This window comes from Tubulanus polymorphus, chromosome 4, assembly GCF_964204645.1.
Source record: "Tubulanus polymorphus chromosome 4, tnTubPoly1.2, whole genome shotgun sequence".
NCBI classification, from domain to species: domain Eukaryota; kingdom Metazoa; phylum Nemertea; class Palaeonemertea; order Tubulaniformes; family Tubulanidae; genus Tubulanus; species Tubulanus polymorphus.
In genome coordinates this window covers 22,219,748-22,243,247 of record NC_134028.1, presented here as the reverse complement: position 1 = coordinate 22,243,247, position 23,500 = coordinate 22,219,748, and the positions used below count along the sequence as shown (strand labels likewise).

The 23,500-nt window shown below is 39.2% G+C and overlaps 1 protein-coding gene across 3 annotated transcripts in view; it reads right to left on the bottom strand.

Annotated features, from left to right (window-relative positions):
- Nucleotides 1-23,500, bottom strand: part of LOC141904261 (zinc-regulated GTPase metalloprotein activator 1-like) — a 54,342-nt gene that overhangs the window by 26,208 nt on the left and 4,634 nt on the right. Inside the window, exons 1-11 of one of the 3 annotated variants that reach the window (XM_074792830.1) lie at nucleotides 15,491-15,753; nucleotides 14,253-14,339; nucleotides 13,591-13,687; nucleotides 12,953-13,044; nucleotides 11,783-11,842; nucleotides 11,236-11,273; nucleotides 10,685-10,734; nucleotides 10,185-10,271; nucleotides 9,973-10,017; nucleotides 9,799-9,852; nucleotides 9,338-9,401 (exon numbers count right to left, since the gene is read on the bottom strand). In XM_074792830.1, coding sequence (XP_074648931.1) covers nucleotides 9,338-9,401; nucleotides 9,799-9,852; nucleotides 9,973-10,017; nucleotides 10,185-10,271; nucleotides 10,685-10,734; nucleotides 11,236-11,273; nucleotides 11,783-11,842; nucleotides 12,953-13,044; nucleotides 13,591-13,687; nucleotides 14,253-14,339; nucleotides 15,491-15,665 — 849 coding nt within the window. In that variant the 5' untranslated portion in view covers nucleotides 15,666-15,753. Of the gene's footprint in view, nucleotides 1-9,337; nucleotides 9,402-9,798; nucleotides 9,853-9,972; nucleotides 10,018-10,184; nucleotides 10,272-10,684; nucleotides 10,735-11,235; nucleotides 11,274-11,782; nucleotides 11,843-12,952; nucleotides 13,045-13,590; nucleotides 13,688-14,252; nucleotides 14,340-15,490; nucleotides 15,754-23,500 lie in introns of those variants that run through there. The other 2 variants (XM_074792831.1, XM_074792832.1) reach the window with 2 other exon arrangements.

Sequence of the window (23,500 nt, the reverse complement as noted above, 5' to 3'; positions counted from 1 at the left end):
CGATGAGAGAGCTAGTTCATTGAGGCCACACACACGCGTAACACACTCGCATTTTCAGACAACTGTTTACTGGGTTAGGCTAATTTTTTCCCAAACAGACACAAGCGGTTCGGTTTCCCAGTTCGATTTCGCCGCCTCGTTTGTAAAAATATGATTTTCGGCGAAAACATTTCCCTTACTTTGCGCGCGCGCCAGAGCTGGTCAGATTTCTTCAAACGAAAAATCAGCAACTTCAAAAACTGGAGGTTTTCAAAACTCGATCATTTTTACGGGCGGCTTTGACCAGGGCCAATAGTTATGCCTATGATATTCTTTTGAAAACATATTTTGTGATCGACTACGCGTAACGACTGCGTCTCTAAACATTATGATCCGTAAACAATCACGAACAAGGTGATTAAATCGACCTGAATCGTGATACCGAATGTCTCAAATAGCCCCAGGTCCTTCGGAATAATTTCTCCGCGGTAACCCCTGAACGCTCTGAAAAAAATAGGCTCGAACTTCTGCGCGGTTAATGTCTTACTAGCTTCCGCTGGCCCTGATTTTATAGTGAAGAGCGTCCATTTTCATTACCAAGTTTCGTACGGAATGCAACGAGCATTTTCGTGGCTTGGAACTGCGAGCACGCTCAACACACCCCGATGGAGAGTGTGGTTGCCATATGGGGACTCGACGGGTTTCCTTTACAAGTTACATTCGCAACATGAGAAAACAAATAAACAATTTGATAGTTTTTTGCACACTGATTGACTGGTTGATCTTCAGCAGATAGATTCCCGCTCCAACCCCGCGTGTACACAACCCCCTATCACTCATCACCGCCGTCAACGATAGAAAAAATAAAACCGAACCGTTTTTGTTTTTGTTAATTAAACTAGGAAATTGTAAATGAACGATTGCTTCCGAGTTGGTAAAAAATTACTAATTACACCGACATCTGGATAAACTAAGCCATTTGCAAAAAGTGGCGAATTCTGGTTCGACTTATCATGGACTCTCAATTGTTATAGAGTCCACGGACTTATCGAGGCGCTTCTTGAACACGTGGAATTGTTTGATTGTTTGTCCAGGGCGCCAAACTACCCCACCCCCGCCCCATATTATAAGTAAGGGTTTATTTCCTATTCGGCACTGATATCTGTCTCGAGATTTGTACTCGATGCGCAGCCGTTTTGCTCAAGGACCCAGGTTTTGTTTTTCCCAGCCAAATATGAAGGATAATTCCTTTATGCCGCAATGGTTACGCAGGCAGTTAATCATCTTGGATATTCACGTCCCAAACAGCATTCCTATTAGGTAACATATTGACGCCAAGGACCCCAATAAAAGAGGGACTAACAGCTATATTTCAACGTCACCAGTTTGTCCAGCTTTTTATCTTTCAATAATTGCGTATTTCCTTCAATCTCTTATTGTAGTCAATTCGTAAATAAAACATCCGTATAATTTACTAGTTTATAAGTACGAGTGTGCATGAATGTTTCTGGGTATATTAGACTAAGGTTGTTTTTTAGATAAACCCATCAGTTACGGTAGATTGAGTCGAGTTGACAGCCCGTTGTATATATTATCTCTCGAAGGTGTTAGTTCTCGCTGTTCCAATTTGTTCAAACATACAGCAATTTGTCACAACTCATTTACTGCGGAAAGAGTAACTTCCAGGGGAGCAACAGCTGTGCATTCAGAACGAGGGACCGGCTCAGCAAATCCGCCGCAATAGCTACAGTCATTATCATAATGCGGTAGAAAAAAACGCAGACATCTCTAGCAGAGAAAACTGATTTTGTTGCATCCTGTATTGAGGAAAATGACCCAAGATTCGACACGGACAAAGTGAAAATAAAAGTTCATTGTTTTACTAGAGAATTTAGCTAACCTTTGAGCCAAAACTGCCCAAAGGTTTTTAAAACGTAGCGAAGCACAGATCATAAAATATATATCACTGTCTGAACCCACAACAACTTGAAGAGATGATGGCTATTTGACAATCAGGGGCGGTTCCAGCCTACCGTGCTACCGCTGGAGCGGTACTCACGTTTCTAGAAGTGCCCTTCTATTAATTTTCAAACACTGGTAGTAGTAATTAAAAATGACCAATTTGAATAATCGAAAATGGATAAACTTTTTATTTCTTTTATGAATAATATATCCTGTGAATACGTGGGTTAAAGGATGTATTTGATGCCCTATATGTACTCAGACTGCATCTCAGAGCCATAAAGATTCAGAATTTCCGACGATAGGCGCCCTTCCACAGCTGAACAGTACTCGGAATCCTAGGCTAGATCCACGCGTACCCCAAACTAAGTCGCCTCCTTCCCACTGCGACAATGGTTACAGGACTGCGATCCCCTGGAATTGTGCCGAATTAAAAACTGATCGAGCCAAGATTAGATTTCAAATACCGACTCTAAACCGAACGCTTTTCTACACCGACTGCTTCGAATATGTTTCGTCAATCGTCACGACTTGACATAAAACAACACCGTTTCAAAACTGCGGCGGGGAATGCGAGCGCGCGGTTATAAGTGAAATATTTCACCGCGGGGTAAAGCAACTATGTTATCTCTGACGATATCTTTCAGTTTACTTTGCTTTATTGGCAATTTACGCCCAGTTGATCAAAACTGATTGTTCCAGTCAACCTCCCGCAGACATCCCGACCTCGATTAACGGGCCGCTCTTCGGTCGGGGTGCTCGCGAAATGTGTCTGATCCGATCTATGGTTACTTTACCCCCATCGCACGTTTGTCATCCTAAAGCGGCGTTTGTATGTTTTCGTACTGTATCGTTTACGAATAACTGGCACGACGAGAACAGATGCGAAGACTGACAGGCGAGGCATGTTGATGGTTTTACCGGCTGCGCTCGTAGAGCAGCTCCGATGAAGTTTGCCCGGCCAAGATAAACATTTATTGTAAATAAAATCCTTGCCGCATTAACCTGACACAAGTTTCCAACTAAAATTCTTGAAGTCCCGATCAATCATTTCGGCGTTTTCGCACGTTTTTAGTTCGCACCCGAATCGAGCAGGGTTAGGTTTTTACAGAGATAGAGGTTAGATTTTGGATGGTGGGCCGTTCTTTACGTACTCAAAACCACTCCTATCCAGCTGTATGGGAAAATCTAGGGCGCAATCCAAATATAACCAGAACAACTAGAACTGTATTCTAATCAATTCGGGGGTTTTTCATCGACGATCCAATTCACAGCCGTTATAACTATTATTAGAACGGTTAAATCTAAACCCAAGCTCGAATCATATTTATCATTTCTAAAAGACACCACTCATTGAAATCAGCAATGGTGAAATTCCGAATGCCACGTCGTAATCTTTCATCGCTCAATCAACCTGTATCCACCCTCACTGTAAAGTTATTGGAAAGATATTATCGAAACTCATTTTTACCTATACTGTAAACTTAAAGATAACATAAGAATTAAATATAACATCGGAAATCTATGAACCCAGATGCTCTTCATCCGGCCTTCGTCGATCGTAACAAATCAATTTTCTTGAATACGGCCAAATTGATATATCGTTGACTTGTAAATATTGCATAAAGAATATTAAATGTATATATTAGAATATTGTATGAATATATTAGATATTTTATATTGTTCCTCTATTTCCTTCATCGTTTTATTGTTAATCCTTTTTTTCATTCACAATCGTTTACTTTTGATTTATGATGAATAAAATGAATTCGAATTTTTGGAGGCCATTTCAAGATTGGTTGCCCGAAGCATTCTACTTGTCGTTTCCAAGTCTGATGGGCTATGGATTTTTGAAAAGACCGAGCTCGATTTCTGATTGTCACCAAACAAAAAAAAACACTGGTCATTCGTAAAAATCCGGATCTATAACGAAGTGGACTAAGTAAAATTCGACAAAAGGCGAACAAAGGAAAGGAAACGAAAAAACAACAAGGGATTTTCGGAGGTTTAATTCACAGCGACTGGAATTACTACTAATGAAACGTTGCTGGGTCGACGACTACCTCCGCGCTTAAAATAAGCGCCGAAATAACAACAGAAAATTTCGTAAAATCAACATCGATTCGGACAAATAAACACTTGAAATCGCGGGATTGATATCAGCAGCAGAATGAAAACATCTCTCTATATTGAATCGAGCGGATGGATAAGTGGCCCGGATACTGCCAGTGCAGCTTCAGGCTGTAAGTGACCGCACCACTCACTCTCAACACCCGCCGGGCGGGGGTCGAAATAAAGCGAAAACAAAACCCGCGAAAACCGCTGGACATCGCGCAAGATCGGAGGGTGGCCAATTCACTCTACCGGCAAGAGATAATTATACTCGTAAATACAACAAACTGATAAACAGATTGATTTCTAGTAACTCAACCGCTTCTTCTTATTTCTATATATCTAAAACACCTATACAATTGTAATGTCTATAAATTCTAACATCTTAAAAATCTAAGATCTATAAGTCATCTCATTCAGTTGTAATTTCTATCAATTCTAACATCTTCAAATTGGAAGATCTATAATTCAATACATTCCACTTGTAATTTCTATAAATTCTAACATCTGGAAATTGTTATTTCTACAATTCAACACATTCACTTGTAATTTCTATATGTTGAATGTATTTCGGGTCCTGTTTCGAAAAGAAAACACGATATAAAATATAAATGCGTTTTTCTAATATATTTACACTGGCCGCTGTCATTTCTTGTAACCGGTTATACGGTGCCGACGTTTTGCATCTCGCAGCGCGTCATATCGGATGTCAGGGGCGCGCAAGTCACAGTGTTGACTGCAATTCCTGACTGCAAGTCCAATATGAAACAATGTCTATAATACAGAGCACGACAATCGAACTCCTGGAATCTGGCCTTGAAGCAGCAAAGTCTAACTGGCTGATCAGAAACGCCGACTTTCAGTCGTCAAAAGTTGAAACGCGTGCGTGTAAATAATTATGTCTAACTGCTACCGATATCAAAATCGTTTCTATTGTCGACGCGTATGTTGTAATGGCATCCAGTCGAAATGGCATTGTTTTCGTCGAGTTGAAGTTGAGCTGTTCAGGCGGCGTTTAGAGCTCGGCGGCGCTACTTCAATCACGAATCGATGACTGACTGACGTGAACCCGGCATCGTAAGTCGTAACATTTTAAACGCACTTCGACGCGCAAATGCTATTGTAATCGCGATTTCGATGTATTTATACTTAAACTACTCCGCAGACGGTTGGAGTAGAAGACCGCCATTAAAACTCTGCTTAAAAATACGAGAATATTCCGCGAGCCCCATCAACATCGAAAGAGAGAGGTTTATCATATCTCCACCAGACGTCGCTTATATACAGTGGAACTGGTCGCAAAAAGCTAATCATTTATCCTTTAAAGGTTGTATCACACCCGCAATATTTGTAAATATTGTTAAAGTTTGTATCAATTTTTCCTTCTATATGACGATTTTATTTTTCAAAATCCTCTTTGTATAACCAAGAGGTTTGGTTAGAGTGAATTAACTATCTTATCATATAACTAACCTCGTTACAACGAACTTCAGGGTACCAGAAAATCAGTTCGTTATAACCGATATGTCTATATACATTGGAACCTCGTCACAACGAACTTCAACGAACTACTATTATTCATTATCATCTTATGTTATTATTCATCAGTACTACTACTTTTATTGTTACAACTCATTGCTACTATCATTACTATAATTATCATCATCCTTTAGTGTAATCATCAGTTTATGTGCATTTATTAATTTTTGATCACCGTCAAATGTCACTGTCATTTCAATAATAATTGTAATTGCTTGTTATGTCCTCTGGACCTTAGCATGTTTAATAATAATATTTTATTTCCACAAGAAATTGTAACAAATTTTATATTTATAAACGATGTTCCAATATGTATTTATTTTGTTTATACCATTGACTTGTTTAATAAAATTAATTTTTACTTAAAAAAAAAACAACGAACTTCAGGACACCAGAAAATCAGTTAGTTATAACCGATAACTTGTCTTGTGATGAATCATTTGAATGACTACTCAAATGTTCTACAACCTTGTAACAAAACTTCAGGACACCAGGAAATTTGTAACCGATAGCCAGGAATTGATGAAGAAAATATATGTAGTCGGTACGTTTTTACGAGAGATCCCGGCTGATGGGCTACGTACCTAACACAATGCAATCGTAATTCTACAAATCGCAAAGTCTTCTATAATAAACGATCGCCCAAACAAAAGCGCTTTCATTGTTTATAGTCGTTTTCTATATTTAATTCGATGAAAATGACTAAGGTACTCGGGACGAAATAATAAAATATCTCAACTGCTCTCGGCGGAGCCCTTTAAAACGTCATCGGTGACAACGAGAAAATCAAGTCAACACAGTTCAACTATCTGCGGCGTTTACCGACAAATACTGCGGCGAAATCGAATTCAAGGGCTGCGAATTTAACCCGAAAAACCGGGTCAACGAACGCAATCCAAAGAAAGCGACTGTCTCGACATCAAACCATTCGCTGTCGAATGAAACACAATTTTTCAAAGATCATGAATTATGAAATGTTTAATGCGCTCTTCATCAAAAAGCCGGTTTTACCGTTTTGACGGCGGCAGACGATATGAACAATCACCGAACTAATCGAATAACACTATTCGATAATTATTTTCAAAACGCTCGACACCGCGCGGAATATTCGTTCAAAAAGACAACACGTTCGCAAATGCGTCAAAGCCACACGTGAATATTTCATGAAATTAATGCGAACTGCAACGCGTTAAAAACAAGTTCAAGCTGGTCTTTTTACAGAGGGTGATGCCACCTTCGAAATATCCATTTTATCTGATCAAATGCATCTATTTCTACGCGAGATTATGTTTTTTTTTCTGTGGACCATTATCGATAGGGGTGGCAAAATGACCTATATTTAGGCACAGAAATTTGTTTTTTCTATATTTATCAATGTATCCTATTCACATTCAAACCCATTACAGTTATTAGAGGGACAACACAGAATTTGCGGATTTAACACAGTAAAATAATAAAAAATTCAATTGTTTAAATGGACAAACAGAACTAATCAAGTAACTAATTAGGACATTGCGTGCATAGAAATATACGTTCAAATAAAACACTATAGAAAAATACCGAGACCGACCACTCAGGAGACAAATGCAAAAAAAAAATGCAAGACGCTTTAAAATCTCTTTCGCCCCTAGCTCCATCTTACGAAAGAAATAGGAACTACTGCTGTAACAACAAAAAGCGCAGAGAAATGCGCTGCCGCTTCAAACGGCAGTACAAGGGCCCAGTGACTGCGTTAAGCCTTTCTAAGTATGTTGATGAATTTGATTTTAGCAATCGCACGTGTGCGACGTATGAATGGTTCCAACCCTAACGAGTAAGAGGCGGTTCATTGTTCAGAAGTTGAATAACCGAGAATCGGTTGAACATTTTTTCCCGAATAATTCGTCCAATTTGCAGGGCGGGCATTAACCTTCGGCGGTTTGCTTTCGTCAATTGCAATATAATCGATAAAATGCACGCCAGCCGAATTCAACCGCGAGGTCAGCCAGTCCACTCGAAACGAGAATCTTTTATTACAACATAACGCTATATTTTTTGGTAAAGAGAAAAAAAAATTTCAATGACCGATTGAGAAAATCATCATTTTAGCTCACTCGTCGCCGTACATTTGAAAAGTCCGCAGCAGCCGGCGGCCACTTTAACCGAACGAAGTGCGTTCGAGAGAGTTCTCTAACCTAAACACGGACGCTTCATCCAAACGGGCGCGATACTCGAAACGATAAAAAGTTGAGCCGCTCTCTAAACCCATCCCACCCGAACCATTTTTACGATGCTCTTTTCGACGTTTTCGACATTCAATTGTCCATTGTTCGTGAATTACCGAAAAGAACAACGAATTCAGCTGCTCATTTCGTCCTGTGATTTTTAATGCGATTTGCGCGCATTCAAAGAGAAAGAGACGTCGAGGCCTGTTTTACTCTAGATATATACCTACTTGTAAGGTGTGTGCATATACAGGCAGTGAATGAGCAGCTAAATGTGATTGGCCCCCACCTATCTCGTTATACTTGTTTACCAGGAATATTTTCGACAGGTAAAATGACACAAAAAAATGTACTTAATACGATTTGTTCAACGACAAAAACATACCACAAAAAATTTTGGATCGATGTTGCACTTTACGTCCTGGGGAAAAAAGTTGAATCAAAAATATTGCAATAAAAAGAGAAAAATTCCTTTTTTTCAAAGAAATTAAATTTCATTTGAAGATATTTACTACTACTGTATGTGGCAAGTTTCTATTGATCACGATAAATATGCTTGATACATTTTTCGCCAAGAAGATGAAAGATCGATCGTGTTCTTATATTTTTTGTAAGCCTATAGCATTAGAATAATAGATGAAGAAAAACATTTTTTTAGAAAAAACTTTCGATCGCATTTTGACGAATAGTGCAGAACACGTTGTGCTATCCCGAATACTGTACATGTACATCGTATGGCGGAGTGTCATAATTTCATTCGAAATATTTTGTTAGTTTAAAATGAGTTCATAGAACAATAATTTTCAGTAAGTCACTTTATGAGAGAAGTGTCAACAATGTTAAACATGCATTCATTAAATCAGTAATCGTACTGCTATTTAGCGTTTGTGAGACACTTTGGCGACTGGGGTAGGTTTTTTCTGTCGATAAAAATGCAGTAGACTGTGTTTACACCGCAGTCGACTCCCGGGGATTATCACGTGTCCGCCTGTCAATTGATTTCTGATCATCTTACTCCCAATTCATCGCGATAACAACACCTGCTCCAACTACCCCAGAATTCATGTACCTCTGAGAGTATTGATCAGTCCCCCGAGATTCGAGGCAAGTGCGGAATCTACTGTAGATTTGAGGCAAGTGCGGAGCCAACTGAAGATTCGAGGCAAGTGCACAGTCTACTGATGATTCGAGGCAAGTGCACAGTTTTACTGTAGATTTGAGGCAAGTGTGGAGTCTACTGTAGATTCGAGGCAAGGGCACAGTCTATGTAGATTCGAGGCAACTGCGGAGCCAACTGAAGATTCGAGGCAAGTGCACAGTCTACTGGTGATTTGAGGCAAGTGCACAGTTTTACTGTAGATTTGAAGCAAGTGTGGAGTCTACAGTAGATTCGAGGCAAGTGCACAGTCTTCTGTATATTTGAGGCAAGTGCACAGTCTACTGTAGATTTGAGGCAAGTGTGGAGTCTAGTGTAGATTTTAAGCAAGTGCGGAGTCTACTGAAGATTCGAGGCAAGTGCACAGTCTACTGTATATACTAACCTTGTCGATATGAGATGTTTCATCGCTATTTGCTTTTTGTTGGATTGTTTTCGCTCTTTCGATGCTAGAAAAGAAGATTTAAAATGTGTGATTTGAAGGCAAGAACTTGTGAGAGGTTCAAGGGTCATGTGCGATCCAGGTTGTTACTTTCATACTTTAATGCAAATTTTCCTTAAAGGATGATCAATGACCACGACTTCTGATAAGTGCAGTCCCAATTCGACTGAAGCTGAATCGCTTTAATAATTGAAGTATGAGAAATATATTTTTTGCAATGGACAAAGCTACAAGAAAATTTTTTTTTCTTTTCAATTTCCAGCAGACGGCGCCCAAGTCAATACGTAAAACAAAGTGACCAGAGGGCGAAACCATCTAGAACCGTATACTAAATCTGGGTGATACAATCGGGCTCGAAATCAATGCCACGGAAGGACTCTCTAAACAGCTCAATGGGTTTTTACCTGGTTTCGCCTCCTGTATAAGCTTCCAAATCGAGAACTGTTGACAAGTCGACCCTGACGAGAAATAAAAACATTTTTTTTTTAAATTAATTACAATAATTTTCAAATATGTCTTTGGTAGAGACCGTAAATAATATCTAGATTGATCCCGATTAATCGGGGTCTACTGTATACCTTGATCTTTCAGTCTTGATCAGTTTTGCAAAACTGTTTATCGCCCTGAAATTAAAGTTAGAATATACTTTAGATGATACGTAATTCATGAAAACAAACAAAAAATTTGATTTCTACTAATCGATGATACGAAATAATCACACAAATTGAGAATCTAGAATTCAATAGATTTAGAGTGATTCTTTAGTGAGCGCTGATGCGAATCTCCTCACCTGATTTCCGATTGTAGTTTTAAGAGTTCCTCATCACTGACTAGATCGATTTTGTTCAATATCAATACATCCGCCAACGAAATCTGTCTGAAATTGATCGCAAAATGTTGAATTTATCAATTCTTCTTCGATCAAGTCGACCATTATCATCAGCAGTTTCTGATCTTTGTTTTCCCCTTAACCCATCGAGCACCGCGGTATTATGAGCAGGTTTGACAGTTTTCTTGAGGGGAGAAAATCAAGCCCCTAACATTAACAAAGAGACCAGTGAAACATTTTCTTTTTTCGATTTGATGCTAATTACATATGAAATGCGACCAGAGAAAATTCGTTTGAGAGTTTTTTCAGGCCACATAAGAAACTACCACCAGGATTCACATAAACATGTGAACCAACAATTGACGGGCGGAGACCGGTGAAATATCATATTCTTTTCATAATCAATGCAAATTATGATGCGTAATATAAGTATGAAATGTGCCTAGAGAAAATTGTCAAACCTTATGCATTCGTTGATGTCGGTTTCAGATTGTCGCTGCTCAGCTAGATGCTGCAAAACAAGCAAAAAATAATTGATTAATATTCGTTATGATTAAGTTACTGGAAGTTTAGCTACACAGACACCGGCTTGACACTTAATGTAAAACGCAGCGACGATTGGCTGCGTGGGTAAAATATTTGAATTTTTTGCCTACTGAGGCAAAATCTAATTTTCCTACGGTCTACTGTAATCTTATAACTAAACCGAGAACTACAGCACTGGATCCCGCGGTTGGAAATAAAGCGCGTAATTTAGAAGCTCCAGCATTGTGGAAAGAGCTTCCCAAAAGTATCAGGGAGAGTCACATGGAGGAATGTTTTAAAAGTAATCTTAAAACTTAACTTCATAGAAAGAATTATTTGTAGAGTCTTTTTAACTCTTTGGCCTGCTATGTATGCTCTTAACCCTAATATCATTGGTGTATCTTTTCTTGGATTGCTATGTACAGTAAATGTCTCATTGGCATTATTGTAAAATGCCGTGATTTTTATCAGAGCTATAAGATCATACCTGGAGACAGTATTTAGCATCAACAACAGTCACAATACCTAAAATAAAACAAATCGGAAATCAAAACAGACGCTTCAATGATGCATTAAAAGGACGATCAGGCAGTGTTACTGTGGCAAGCGAGGATTCATCAGCTGGCGCTAGTAGTTAATCGGTCTTCTCGTACCAAACACCGAGACGAAAAGTAAAGAAATATTGATACCTTGTTTCTCATTTGTGCCTGGCTTTAAAGTTGACTCGGCCAGCCGCGTATCTACCCTGTACATAACCCTTTTTTTCAAATCGGGATCAAGCTAACATTAACAGACCCAGCAATTATAGCAATGAACTGAAATTTCATCACAGTTTACAAAAGTGACTCGGCAAATTATGAGAAGCAAGGTATCATATCTTTTGCCTGATCTTGTATGTTTATCAAGTCTCTTTTGATGATACTTTGATTTTGGAGAGATTAAATGAAAGTATTAAGTTGAATAATGAACTGATAAAGATGAACTGGTAACACCATCTGGTGGTGTGTGTCAATACCTTATCAATTGCGACTTACCATCGAGAAAAACATCGCTGCAAAGTTCATCGTCAATCCAGAAAATACTTGCAATAGGCCCTGTTGAAAGGACAAAATGCAATTTTATCGTGACATAGGTTAACCCTTTCAGTGCTGGCTAATTAATACCCCATAGTGCTGAAGATAATTTGAAAATTCTGAAAAATTCCACCCTAGTGTGTTGAATAATGGGAATACCACTGTAGTGCGTCTACACCGCGCCGCGGTGTATCGTTAGTTACTAATATTTCACTATGTTTGACAGGTGCTGCCATCTTTCAAGAGAGATAATTAGTAATTACTAATTACATCAATACACCGCAGTGCGGTGTAGACGCACTGAAAGGGTTAACACAGGTTGACAGCCCGTAATACTACAACAGTAAACTCCGCTTCAGCCATCTTCCCTCGGCAGGGATTCGAACCTGGTGGCATCACTAGACTCAGTCACAGCACACAACCTGCCACACTAGACCAGGTGAGCAGGTACATGCGCAGGCACCTATCAGAATGCCCAGTGTATAATCGCTGAGGCAAATTAGACGGAAAAACTACAAATGGAAAAACAACCCGGGCTGAAGTAAAACGCGATATCCGATTGGCTAATAATGGACATCATCTAAGCCGCGTGTACTGTGCACTCAAACTAGTGTGGCAGGGTTTCGTTCCACGATGCCATCAGGTTTGAATCCCTGGCAGGGGAGGATGGCTTCAGTCGGATGAGCGTAGTCAAGATTTTTAGCTCTGATTGTGTCTACCAGGGTAGATGAATGTACGAACTAAAGAAATCATTACAGATCGAGTACTTTCCAAAAGCCTTGATTCCGTCTCTAAGAGAACTAAAATTATTTCAAGAACGCAAAATTAATATTCAGTTTGTCTCAGGGTAAGTTACTTTTGTTTTTCTGATGATGAAGTTTAGTCAAATTTTATTAACTAGAATTAACTAGATGTATTAAATCACCAACAGTGGGTTTTGCTCAATGTCCAATCAATTTTGCCAGCGGAAAATTAATTCCAGGGCAGTTGGAGCGACAATAGGTTGTCATCGCATGAATTGGAGTCAGGAAAATTGAAAACATTGTGTCTGACGGGCGCGCGATAAACAGAGGCAAGCGCAATCTTATATATATTCACGATAAGTGAACTCGTTCTTGAATTGACACCAACCTGGATCGGCTAATCCCGTCGTTTCTAACAGTATGTAATCAAACCGTCCTCTTTTCAACATCAGGTTTTCGATTGCTTTTACTCCATTATCCCTGAAAATTGAATTAGAGAATATCGAAAATAGGGTTTTCAGTGGTAAGGCCAGGACAAAAAGAAGTACTAAGAAGGACTTTTTCAGCAATTTTAGACCCAAAAGGAAGGACTCCCTGAATGAAAAAGAAGTACTTTCCAGCAAAATTAGGACCCATAAGGAAGCATTTTCACTAAGCATTTTCAAAATAGCTAAACTGGAGCTGGTTCGACAATTCTGACTTGAGTTTACTCAGATCTAACTCCTGGACCCAGTTCGACAGTTGTGAGTTAAGATCTGACTCAAAGTTAACTAAGGGATCATTCCTTATTACGGTACGCATAAAATTTGGATTTTTCAACCCCCCTCCCCCTCTGTGCACAAAATCGGCCATTTTTTCATATACATTAAGCATTACAGTACACAATTGCACTGACCCCTCCCCCTCCCCTAATGCGTACGTAATAAATGAATGACCCCCAATTGAACTGATTTTCACTCAACTCACTACAGCGGGACTGGGACCTGAACAGTGGATTGCCTCATTGAGTTCCGTGTACATACATACTTAACAGAACAGCAAAGGCAGCCATTTCGAAGTTCAAGCCATTCTTCGTATAATTCTCCTTCTTCTCCGATAGACATTGACTTTTCCATCGCATCACCTGCAAAAAACCAGTTCGAGATTGTAGGCATATGTACCTAGAACCTAAAGGGCCAGTGGCTCAGACAAAAGTCGGTTCAAGTAGAAAGATATTTTCACAATTCAGCTTTGCTAGAGAAAAACACCATCCTCGCTTGCCAGGGGTCCGGTATCACTCCCGAACTCGCTTCCACCAGCCCCCTGGCCTCACGAAGCGTGATTTCATTATTGGCGCTGTTGCGCATGACGTCATATATCGATTTGCGAAATACTTCCTTGTTCGGTAAAACGTTTCGCTGATTGGTCCATTTAACGGGAAAACCAATAGAAGCCTAAAGTCGTTTGTTACAAGCGCTGTGATTGGTGTGACCGGATTCTGGTCGGCTAGTAACGACTCCAACGACTCGTGAGGTCAAGGGGTTTGGCGAACAGCTTTAGCGTAATGGGTTCGAATCCATTGACGGGTGAAGATGGAAAAACATAGGCCTATATAATTTACTTACATCATTACGACTGACCTAGGAACCACAGACAGAACCAGCAGGGCTCTATCATACAGACTCGAGCCATCTGATCAGATTACGTACCTTCTCCAAATTCGTTTAAAATCACGGCAATCTTTTTGCCATGCTGTTCCGTCAAAATATAATTCAAAAGCGTCGTCTTACCAGCTCCTAAAATATAGCAGAGTTCAATTATCTAATTTTCATCCCTGAACCCGCTGAGCACCAGCCACTCAGGGCAGGCATCAATTCAGCATGTCCAAGGTTAGTCAGTAACCTGTCTGTGGTTTAGTTTCACGATCGGATGATTTTCATTAAGCCTATCCAATTATAAAAGCTTACCACCGATGATTAGGTAAATTACTGGTCCAAGGTTTGTGGGGTCTAATATTTTCTAGCTGCAGCTTAGGCCACCTTTCCACCCATAACGTGGCGCTTTAGGTTAGAAACATAACCATTAGGGACGCTTAAACCGAAATCACTCTCAAGATTGCAGTTAAGGCCATTTGTGAGAGGACAGTTAGTATTAGGTGCCGTATGACCTCTGGGGGATAGTCTAGTAACTAGCGGTTGTTGCTCAGTTGTTATGCGACTGTTACAACATCTGGTATTTAGTAGTCTAGTACCTAGTCGTCGTTCCCAGTTGAATGGAACCCGTAACAACGACTGGTATTCAGACAAGGTATTCTGAAGCGCCAGTAGTGTTTGAATTTGTAAGAGGGAGACATAATAACCTTAAGAAACCTAAACTGCACAATATCTAAAACAATGTGGCTCCAGTTTTAACAGAGTCCCTAAACGGAGTGCAATAGCTGCAGTTACGGAGTGCGGTTAGTGCATGCGCAATACAGTAGAATCCCGAGTTACAATATTGGGATCTGAAACCAAACAAAAAAATAGTAGAGGGCTTTATCCACTGAGCCACAGCACACGGCTGGATGCTGGGGGCTGGATGAGTTCATCTATCACAAATTTATATAGGCCTATAGCCTCACCTTACCCAGAACCCTACTGTTTCACGCATGCGCGTATGTAGATATTATGCAGATTCCCTCGTAACCACAATCAGTGGTAAAAGTGCAGATCCGCACCTCTCGTGATTGATGCAATCTGCTGAATGACAGAATCCTGGCTAAAATCTTTCTACTCTCTAGTGAAGATATCTTAAAATTAACCAATGGCTATGTACTGAATTGCAGATGACATTTTGAATCTGAAACAATGATATTTAACGTAATTGATTGAACCGTTTGCGCGGAGAGGTGCGGATCTGCACTTTTACCCAGCCGGTTTGTATTTGGAAATTATGATGGTAGGCGAACCTAGATATCCTGTAATGATAGTGACGGGTACTTTTTTGAGATTATCGATCAAGACATCGCCGCCGTCGAAATTCTGCTGCTGCTGTTGATTCTGGTGATGAGTGACAGATGAATCATTTACAAGAATCAGATCAGGAATTTGCTCATCTTCATCTGAATCGGAGAGCTGCATCATAATCGGATGTGCACCAGGCTGCCGACACTCGGGGGTCGAAATCCGAAAAAATTAGACCCAACAAATCCGAAAAGTAGGTCACTTTTTCACTTCCTGGTGGATCCACAAAACAACCTATGTCGCGCGCTTCAGGTAACATTCCAATTCAATGCAATGTATTTATTGATCAAAAATGAGACGATTCACTAACAGACAAAAACAGGTTATAGGTTTGATATTACAGTCACGCCCGGTTTTAAGTCAGATTTCTAATTTGTGCATAAGAAAAATTGAATTTTTGAACTATTTTTCATCAGGTGGCACAATTGACTTGCGGGCAAGTTCAATTTCTACGTCGAAAAATCCCCACGGACCCTACCGGAGTCCACGAGCCCTGGATAATACAATTACAACCGTCAATACATAAGTTTCAAAAGGCTAGGATCAGATTCATCTCTACACTGACGTACACGTCATTTGCGCGATTTGACAATGACGCGCCGCCCGAATTAAGTAATTCAGGGTGCTTCGACTGGGACAAAAATTGTCACAATCTGCAATGTCTCATGGACACTATTAAAAATTATCAGCGTAGTTAGGATCCAATTCGTGTCGACAGGCGGAATCTTTGATCTTTCTCCGCGTATCACGTGCTTTCGCGTTTCTATGGTGCCGATCCATGGACCGCTACGGTACTGACTTACAAGTTTAATCAGAAAGGCGGACCTCCAAATTGTGGACTTCTTCGATCAGAACAGTAACCTCTACTCTGGGGTCATTGCGTTGAATAATTGCGTACCCAGGAAACTGTATTGAAAATATCCTGCATCCCATTGTATAGTAACGACCAACGTATCCCTGCTCCGAGCTGCCCCAAATTCGCGTACGGTACCTCGTAAATTTATTGGCATTAAGATATACCGTTCTGAAATACCCTTTTCACGTTATTAGAGCTATAGTACCCGATAGGGAAATCAGCAGGCCCCTATCTAAATTGAGAAATTTGCCCCTTAAAACCTTTCGAAATGCTGTCGAATGGCTATCATGCGCTAAATAGATGAACAAAAATGTATGATTTTTATGTATTTCGCACGAATTGAAGTATTGAATTTTCACAGCTGCCCACTATACACATTTCCGAATGTTTAAAGATTCCACGCTGGATGTTGGATCGAGTTGCCAATATAGACGAATGAACAAACGAAAACTACTTAAAATCGTCTCAGATTTCACTCATCTGAGCCTGGAACTGATTCGAGTAGGGGTGTTTGTCAATTTGCAGTCGCCATTCCGCAGATTACCAGCGACTGAAACGCATTGCAGATCATTGTTGTCCCGTACAAAAAACGTAAGTATTAGAAATTACAAACGGCTGGAATTATCTATGAATTCAATTTTATATCATTTCAACTTCTACCTATCGGTATTCAACAATTCATAAGTTCTATCAAAGATGAATACAAGCGTTGATTACATACGAATGTTAATCTAACTAATCATTTCATTTGAAATCAATCAATAACAGGGAAAATGTTAGGATTATCATCCATCAACATTGAATTGAAAGTTCGTGTTAACTAAAACGGCAAACATGGGCGAAAATCGGGGATTCTTCTCTTCATTATCGCCCGGATTAATCCTGACGTAAAAACCACCAATTGAACTAAGTTTTCATATCTGTTCGCGTGGAAATTGTAGGGAATTTGATGGGAGCGCCGCATGGCTTCTTTTCGAAAAAGAATTAATAAATTCTATAAGATTGAGATGTAAGATATTCCAATAAGAATTGGGATTCATAGTTGACAGGAAACAAATTACAGTGGTAAGCTTGCGCTATAACCAGGGGTCAGTCCATAGTCGAAAAAAAGGCCTAAATCTTAAGACCGGCCATTGTCAATATTACAGCGTTAGGACGACGCTGCGATATTTTCTCTCAATCGCTTTATTAAACTAAATTAAATGTAATATGCTAAAGTGCCACATAACCGTAGATCTAGCGATTTGTGTAGACTATAGTAGTAATTTCTGTTCAAAAATACCATAATAAGCTGTGATTAGCAATCGCATTTCATCTGAATTTCTCTTTTATGTGTGGAGTTACTTGAAAGTCCACATTTTACTTGCTAAATTTTGGTATATTCTCAATTATACTATAATAAACTGTGATTGGTAATCTTATTCGAACAGAATTTCTCAGTTTGTGTCTAGAGTCCACATTTGTGATCAGTGCGTGTAGTAATTAATTTCATATATGATATTTGAGTCAGATATTGTGACAAACCTCGCATTGCACCCGATACGTTCTGAATGTCGATTTTTATCGTAAGATGTTTTTTCATTTTCACGTTCGAGAAGCAAGTATTCAGTATTCATCCGCCTCCTCCGAGCTGTTTAAAAGTAGTCTTGAATTCTCATTGATCTTTTTTTTTAGTATAATTCATTATGGTGAAGATAATTCTCCTCGCTTTCCTGGTTGGTTTGGCGAGCGCAGCTACAAACAGTAACGAATGCGGTTGTTTACCTAGAAATTTCATGGGAGATTTCTACACGATGAAGTCGCCCAAAAAGATCACGATCGACGAAACTACCGCTTATTTCGGGAGGTAGGTTTTTGTTTAAATATACTATTATCAATGCAGGCAGTTGATACATTATAACCGCTAGAGGCGTCACTAGCATTCTTAAGAAGGGTCGGAATTGATACGAGCGAAACTACATGCCATATTTTGCACCGTATATGCCGAGTGCCAAAGGCAAACGAGCATTTCTGAATCATTTGAATACATTGATTGAATATTCTTGAATGGTTTGAATTTATCGAAATTCAAAGCTTGAAAGAGATATTTTCCGGGAAACAAAATATTCATGAAATTTCCGCAATGTGAAAAAACCGCAAAACCAGCTATCCCACCAGATGGCGTAACGAGCAGTAGGTCATCCGTTGTCAAAATTATGTCATTTTCAGTGATCTTCGAATCAGATTTTTAGACTCCAAAATCCATATATTATCACAGCACCAACCAAGTATACAATACTTTCATTCTTCTACTCAGATATCGGTTTAGTTTTCATAAATAGTTGCTTCATTTTAAAAGAAAAGTTCAATCAGAAATGTACAAGAAATTGAAAACGCAGACGACCGACTATCTACTAACGACACCTGGCGGATCCTCGTCTGCGATACGTGGAATCCTCGATTGCCACAATAGCGCCGTGGACACCCCATTGTTGGATCGTCTGTGCTGAGAATATACCAGCCTAACCGTCATACTTTCAGTTATGAAATCGACTTGGCTAACCGGAACGTGTACCTGAAGGGATTTAAATACGAACGACTCGCCTCGGGAAATACGACTACTTCTCAAATTGAAGTGTTAGTCGATTTAGCGAAGCAAGTAAGAAATACTTTTTTATAACAAGAAATTCAATATATAGAAGAAAATATCCAACGTAGAAAGTAAGAACTCAGCAAATGGCTCGAGAAGCCGCTTTGCGTGAGTTGTATTATGGGTGGTCATTCATAAAAGAAAAGACAACAGAAACCTCAAATTCTTGAATTTGCCAATACGGATTCTAATCTATTTCTAAAAATCTTCACCTTTTAATATTTCTATTCATATTTTCTTTTCCTTTTTTTCGTTTCGCAAAGCGGCCCTTCCCAAATACCCAACGTATCTACTCTTGAGGTCATACATTTATTTTGAAAATATTACATATTAACTCGCATCCCTATGGTCAGTACGGAGCGCTCCCACATAAGTGTGATTTAAGGTGACGCTTGTGAATATTTGAAAACGTTATTGATCAGAAATGGTTTCTCTTGTTATCAAACTTTAGCGAAAATTCCAAAAATGTCATTGTTTGTTTGTCTGTTTTTCTAGAATGTGCAATTCGTTCCGGATAGCGGTGCTTATTGTTGGAGCCAATTTGGTTATTTTGACTTGTTCAACTTCAACGCGCAATTGCAACAGCTTGAAGCAAACAGGTGTTACCTTCGTGAGTATAACAGTGCGAAGTGTGCAACTCGAAACGCTACTGCGGTAATCGATGATTCCGCTTATGGCAAGCGAGGATCCACCAGGCACGCTAGTAGTTACTCGGTCTTCTGTGATCAATTACTTTATTAAGCCTTTGATTAAAAATCAAACATACTTTTTCTTTTGAATCAATGAAAACTTAAGCAATCGCTCGTTAGAAAAATATACTCTATTCTTATGTGGTACGATTCGCTGATGTGAAATATGACGAGCGTGACTTAAGTGTCCCCTAGCATACATGCACACATGCGTCGTTGTCATATCGCGGAATCACGAAATTGCGGAATTTTTCAAAGGCACTGAATTTCTTTTTACGTAGAAACTGGGATCTGTGATGAAAATAATTCATTTGTTTTACGTCCATGCTGTTGCCTGCAAAGACCGTTGTGTTTCAGTTTCAAATTACACTATACAATGTATGCTATATATTTAGGTGATAACTTCAACGGCACGATTCGAAATGGAAGCCTCATCTACCAGAACAATTTCGGCAGAGCAGTGTACGATTCTAACACTTGTTACCTGAAACAATTTGCGGCTTTCAACTTCACCAATTGTAAGTCGGTCTGACGGCAATGATAAACTACGCTTCAAACATGTGCTCGATTCAAGGTCAGGCTTCGTTATGATTTTTCAGCCATGGACATTACGCTCAACGTCACAGGAGGCAATGTCGATACGAGTTCTGGGCCACGTTCCATCTGCCCGAGTAGACGTTTATGGATGTACAAGATGTTCGTAAGTAGATGTTCAGTGGTTTTTACGATTTTGTGCCATTAAGAGTGATGATTTAAGGGCAATTCTTCCCCAACGAAAATATGCGCTTCGAAACAATTTCTACAGCATACCGAAACAACTTTCTTTTTTCGGGGGCCTAAAATGTTCGTCTACAGTTTAAGCTTTGTGGATTATAAATCATGATATCCGAGTTCCTTCTTACTTTGTCAATTAGATTTTCAAGGAACGAGCTATCATTGTTGTTTGACTCACCACCCGTCACCGGATTTAGCGATTCTTGAAGAACACAGCTTTTTTCACGCGGGATTTGATGTCGATCTCACTGATTTTTTCTGTTGAGGATGTGGCCTTCTCATCCATAACGTAGAGCCTCTGATGTTGTTGATATTGTCAGCTGCTCTCGGCCCAGATTCACAAAAGAACATTAACACCGAACTCGGTTCAGTAAAAAAATTATTGAAGAAAATAGACGTGTATAAGAGTTCAACCTTTATGTAATGAAACTGTGTCCGGGCTTTTTATTTTTTATTTTTTTTAAGTACGAATAATCAAGGTACGTAAAATGAACTAGATTTTATACCGTTCTTGTTCTTTTTTTCAGAGGAACTACGTCCGCCCGGCCGTCTGGTATGTTGGCAGATCTATCGTGGCAAGAGCACAATTAATGATGAACGCTTCAAATTCAACTCAATCTGCTACTAATCAGACTAGTACTAACCAAACCGTTACTGGCTAGTAAATACCGACATTAATTATGATGACATCCCGGCTACTTTCAATACAATATATACATATATCCCCGTAATCAAATCAAGCAATTCAGAAAATAAACTATCCAATATGGACCGTTATTTTCATTTTGGTAGTTTTATTTTATTTTATCTATCCTACAATTATACAGTAAACTCCGTCAAAGTCGGGTCCGTTCAACTCTTATATTTTTGTAACACTATTTGAGAAATACAAAGTATCCGACTCGGATATCAGTCAAGTCGGACACATTCTCACGGTCCCAAAAGATCCGACGTGAGTGCAGTTTACTGTGGAATCGGAGTGCAAGTCCGGGACTGTGTGCGGAGTCGTCTCTTTATGACTATCACACTTCTTATGTCTATTTCTTTTTCCCTGTTTACATTTCGCAAATTTTTCAGAGTACATGCCACAAATAGGTGTTCGACTAGTGGAAGTGTACAGTATGAATGCACCATCGTTTTTGAATACGTTTTGCTAAATGAACGACACCACATTTATATAATGCTATTTGATGTATTCTACACATGTATATCTTGAATTAGGGGATTATATTTTTGCCCCTTCCGCCATTTGTAATTTTGTAATTTTGTAAATTTGAATGTGTGAATGTGTGTATGCTTGATGAGTATATGTGTTTTGAATGCGTGTGAGGGATAGGTGTCTCATACCCGACAAGCAACCTTGCTTTAAATGAGCGCCAACCAGTGACATTGGAACGTCCTGTATACATGTACAATTTGTTACAATTTCTCGTGGAAGTAAACTATATATCTATCTATCTACACCGCGTAGAAGTATTGTTAAAAAGTTCTTGCAGTCGAGTTGAATGGAGAAAACCGGAACATCATTGCAACGACATATTCAATACTAATACACATTAGACGACGCCTTGATCGCTCTGCAGCGTATCGGTGTTGCATCCTCCCCAGGGAGAGTAAGAATGTACTGGATTGGTAACAGAAGCTGGGTAATAATTGAGTGACAGGCTATGAGCATTCTTTGGAAAGCTATATAAGCACTAATTATTATTATTATTATTATTATTATTATTATTATTATTATTATTCATGATGATAATGAGTCATTATCATCGTTATGTGTATTAGTATTAAATATCAGAAAGATAAGATATTATTAAGTGTTAATTCATTACCAGGTTTTTATACATGGCAATGGGGATTTGGAAGGATGGGAACCCGATGATTCCCTGCTGTTATCCGTTAAATTCGAATCTTAGTTAGAGCTTCGATCATCGAGTCAAATCTTAACGGTGGAACTGAGACTTCAGTTGGTGAAACTGAGACTTCGTAATATTTCAAGAATAGTAAATGTGTAAAAAGAATTATTAATAGAAAATAAGGTTTAAAAACTTTTGTTCGGTATCAGGAAACTAATGATCGGTATTGGCGACTTTTTGAGACGGTTTCAGACGGTATGATCGGAATTTGGGATTGCACAGTAGGGAGTCTTCGGATCTCACGTAAGCAATAAATTCTCTCCGAGGTACGCGACATTCCCGCATAGTGGAGCAGGACGATGTCGTCATCGTGATGAACTGGAGTAAGAAAATATTACTGACAGGTGCGTGATAATCCGAAGGGTTCTACTCCGGGGTAAACGCAGTCTACTCGTGGCCCGTATTTAGGGGGGTTCGGAATTTTGAACGAACTACCTCCCGGCTCCCACTCATCAACAAAGTTCCGCCCAGATGACGGCCTTAAGAAATTTCGAGCATCGATTTCAAAAGATTCACTCGTTAGTGACACTTTTTCATTCGTTTTCATTCAGAATAAAAACAAGCTTCCAGACTTAGGCCAAGAATAATAAGCAACATTTTCTCCTCAAATTTGCTACGAGTTGTGAAATTGCATCTCACTGCATCTCATTTTCAAAAATGTTCCGTGCGACTAACTCCCAGGACCGACATTTGCGTGGGCCCTTACAAAAAGTTCCACTTTTAAGAAAATAGTTTCACTTTACCACTGTACCACTTTTGAATGAATTTAGCCTCATTTTGCTACCTGAATTTGAGAATAACGATATTTGAAAATAAATCGAATAGAATTCGAATCGAGAGAATTATCATCGATTAGACACATGACACGAATCTTAGCTTCATGAATCAACCAAGGCATCGACTTGACAATCATGATTTCCGATGTCCTGATGATTGTCAGTTTAATAATCAGTTATGTTTTCGTAAATTTTTTAAACTTTGATAATTCATCAGATAAATCAAATCGAATCGGGCAATGACTTAGTTACACTTACATATTCATAACCAGCATATCGAACGATATTTTCAACCTTGGTGTTGAAAAAATAGAT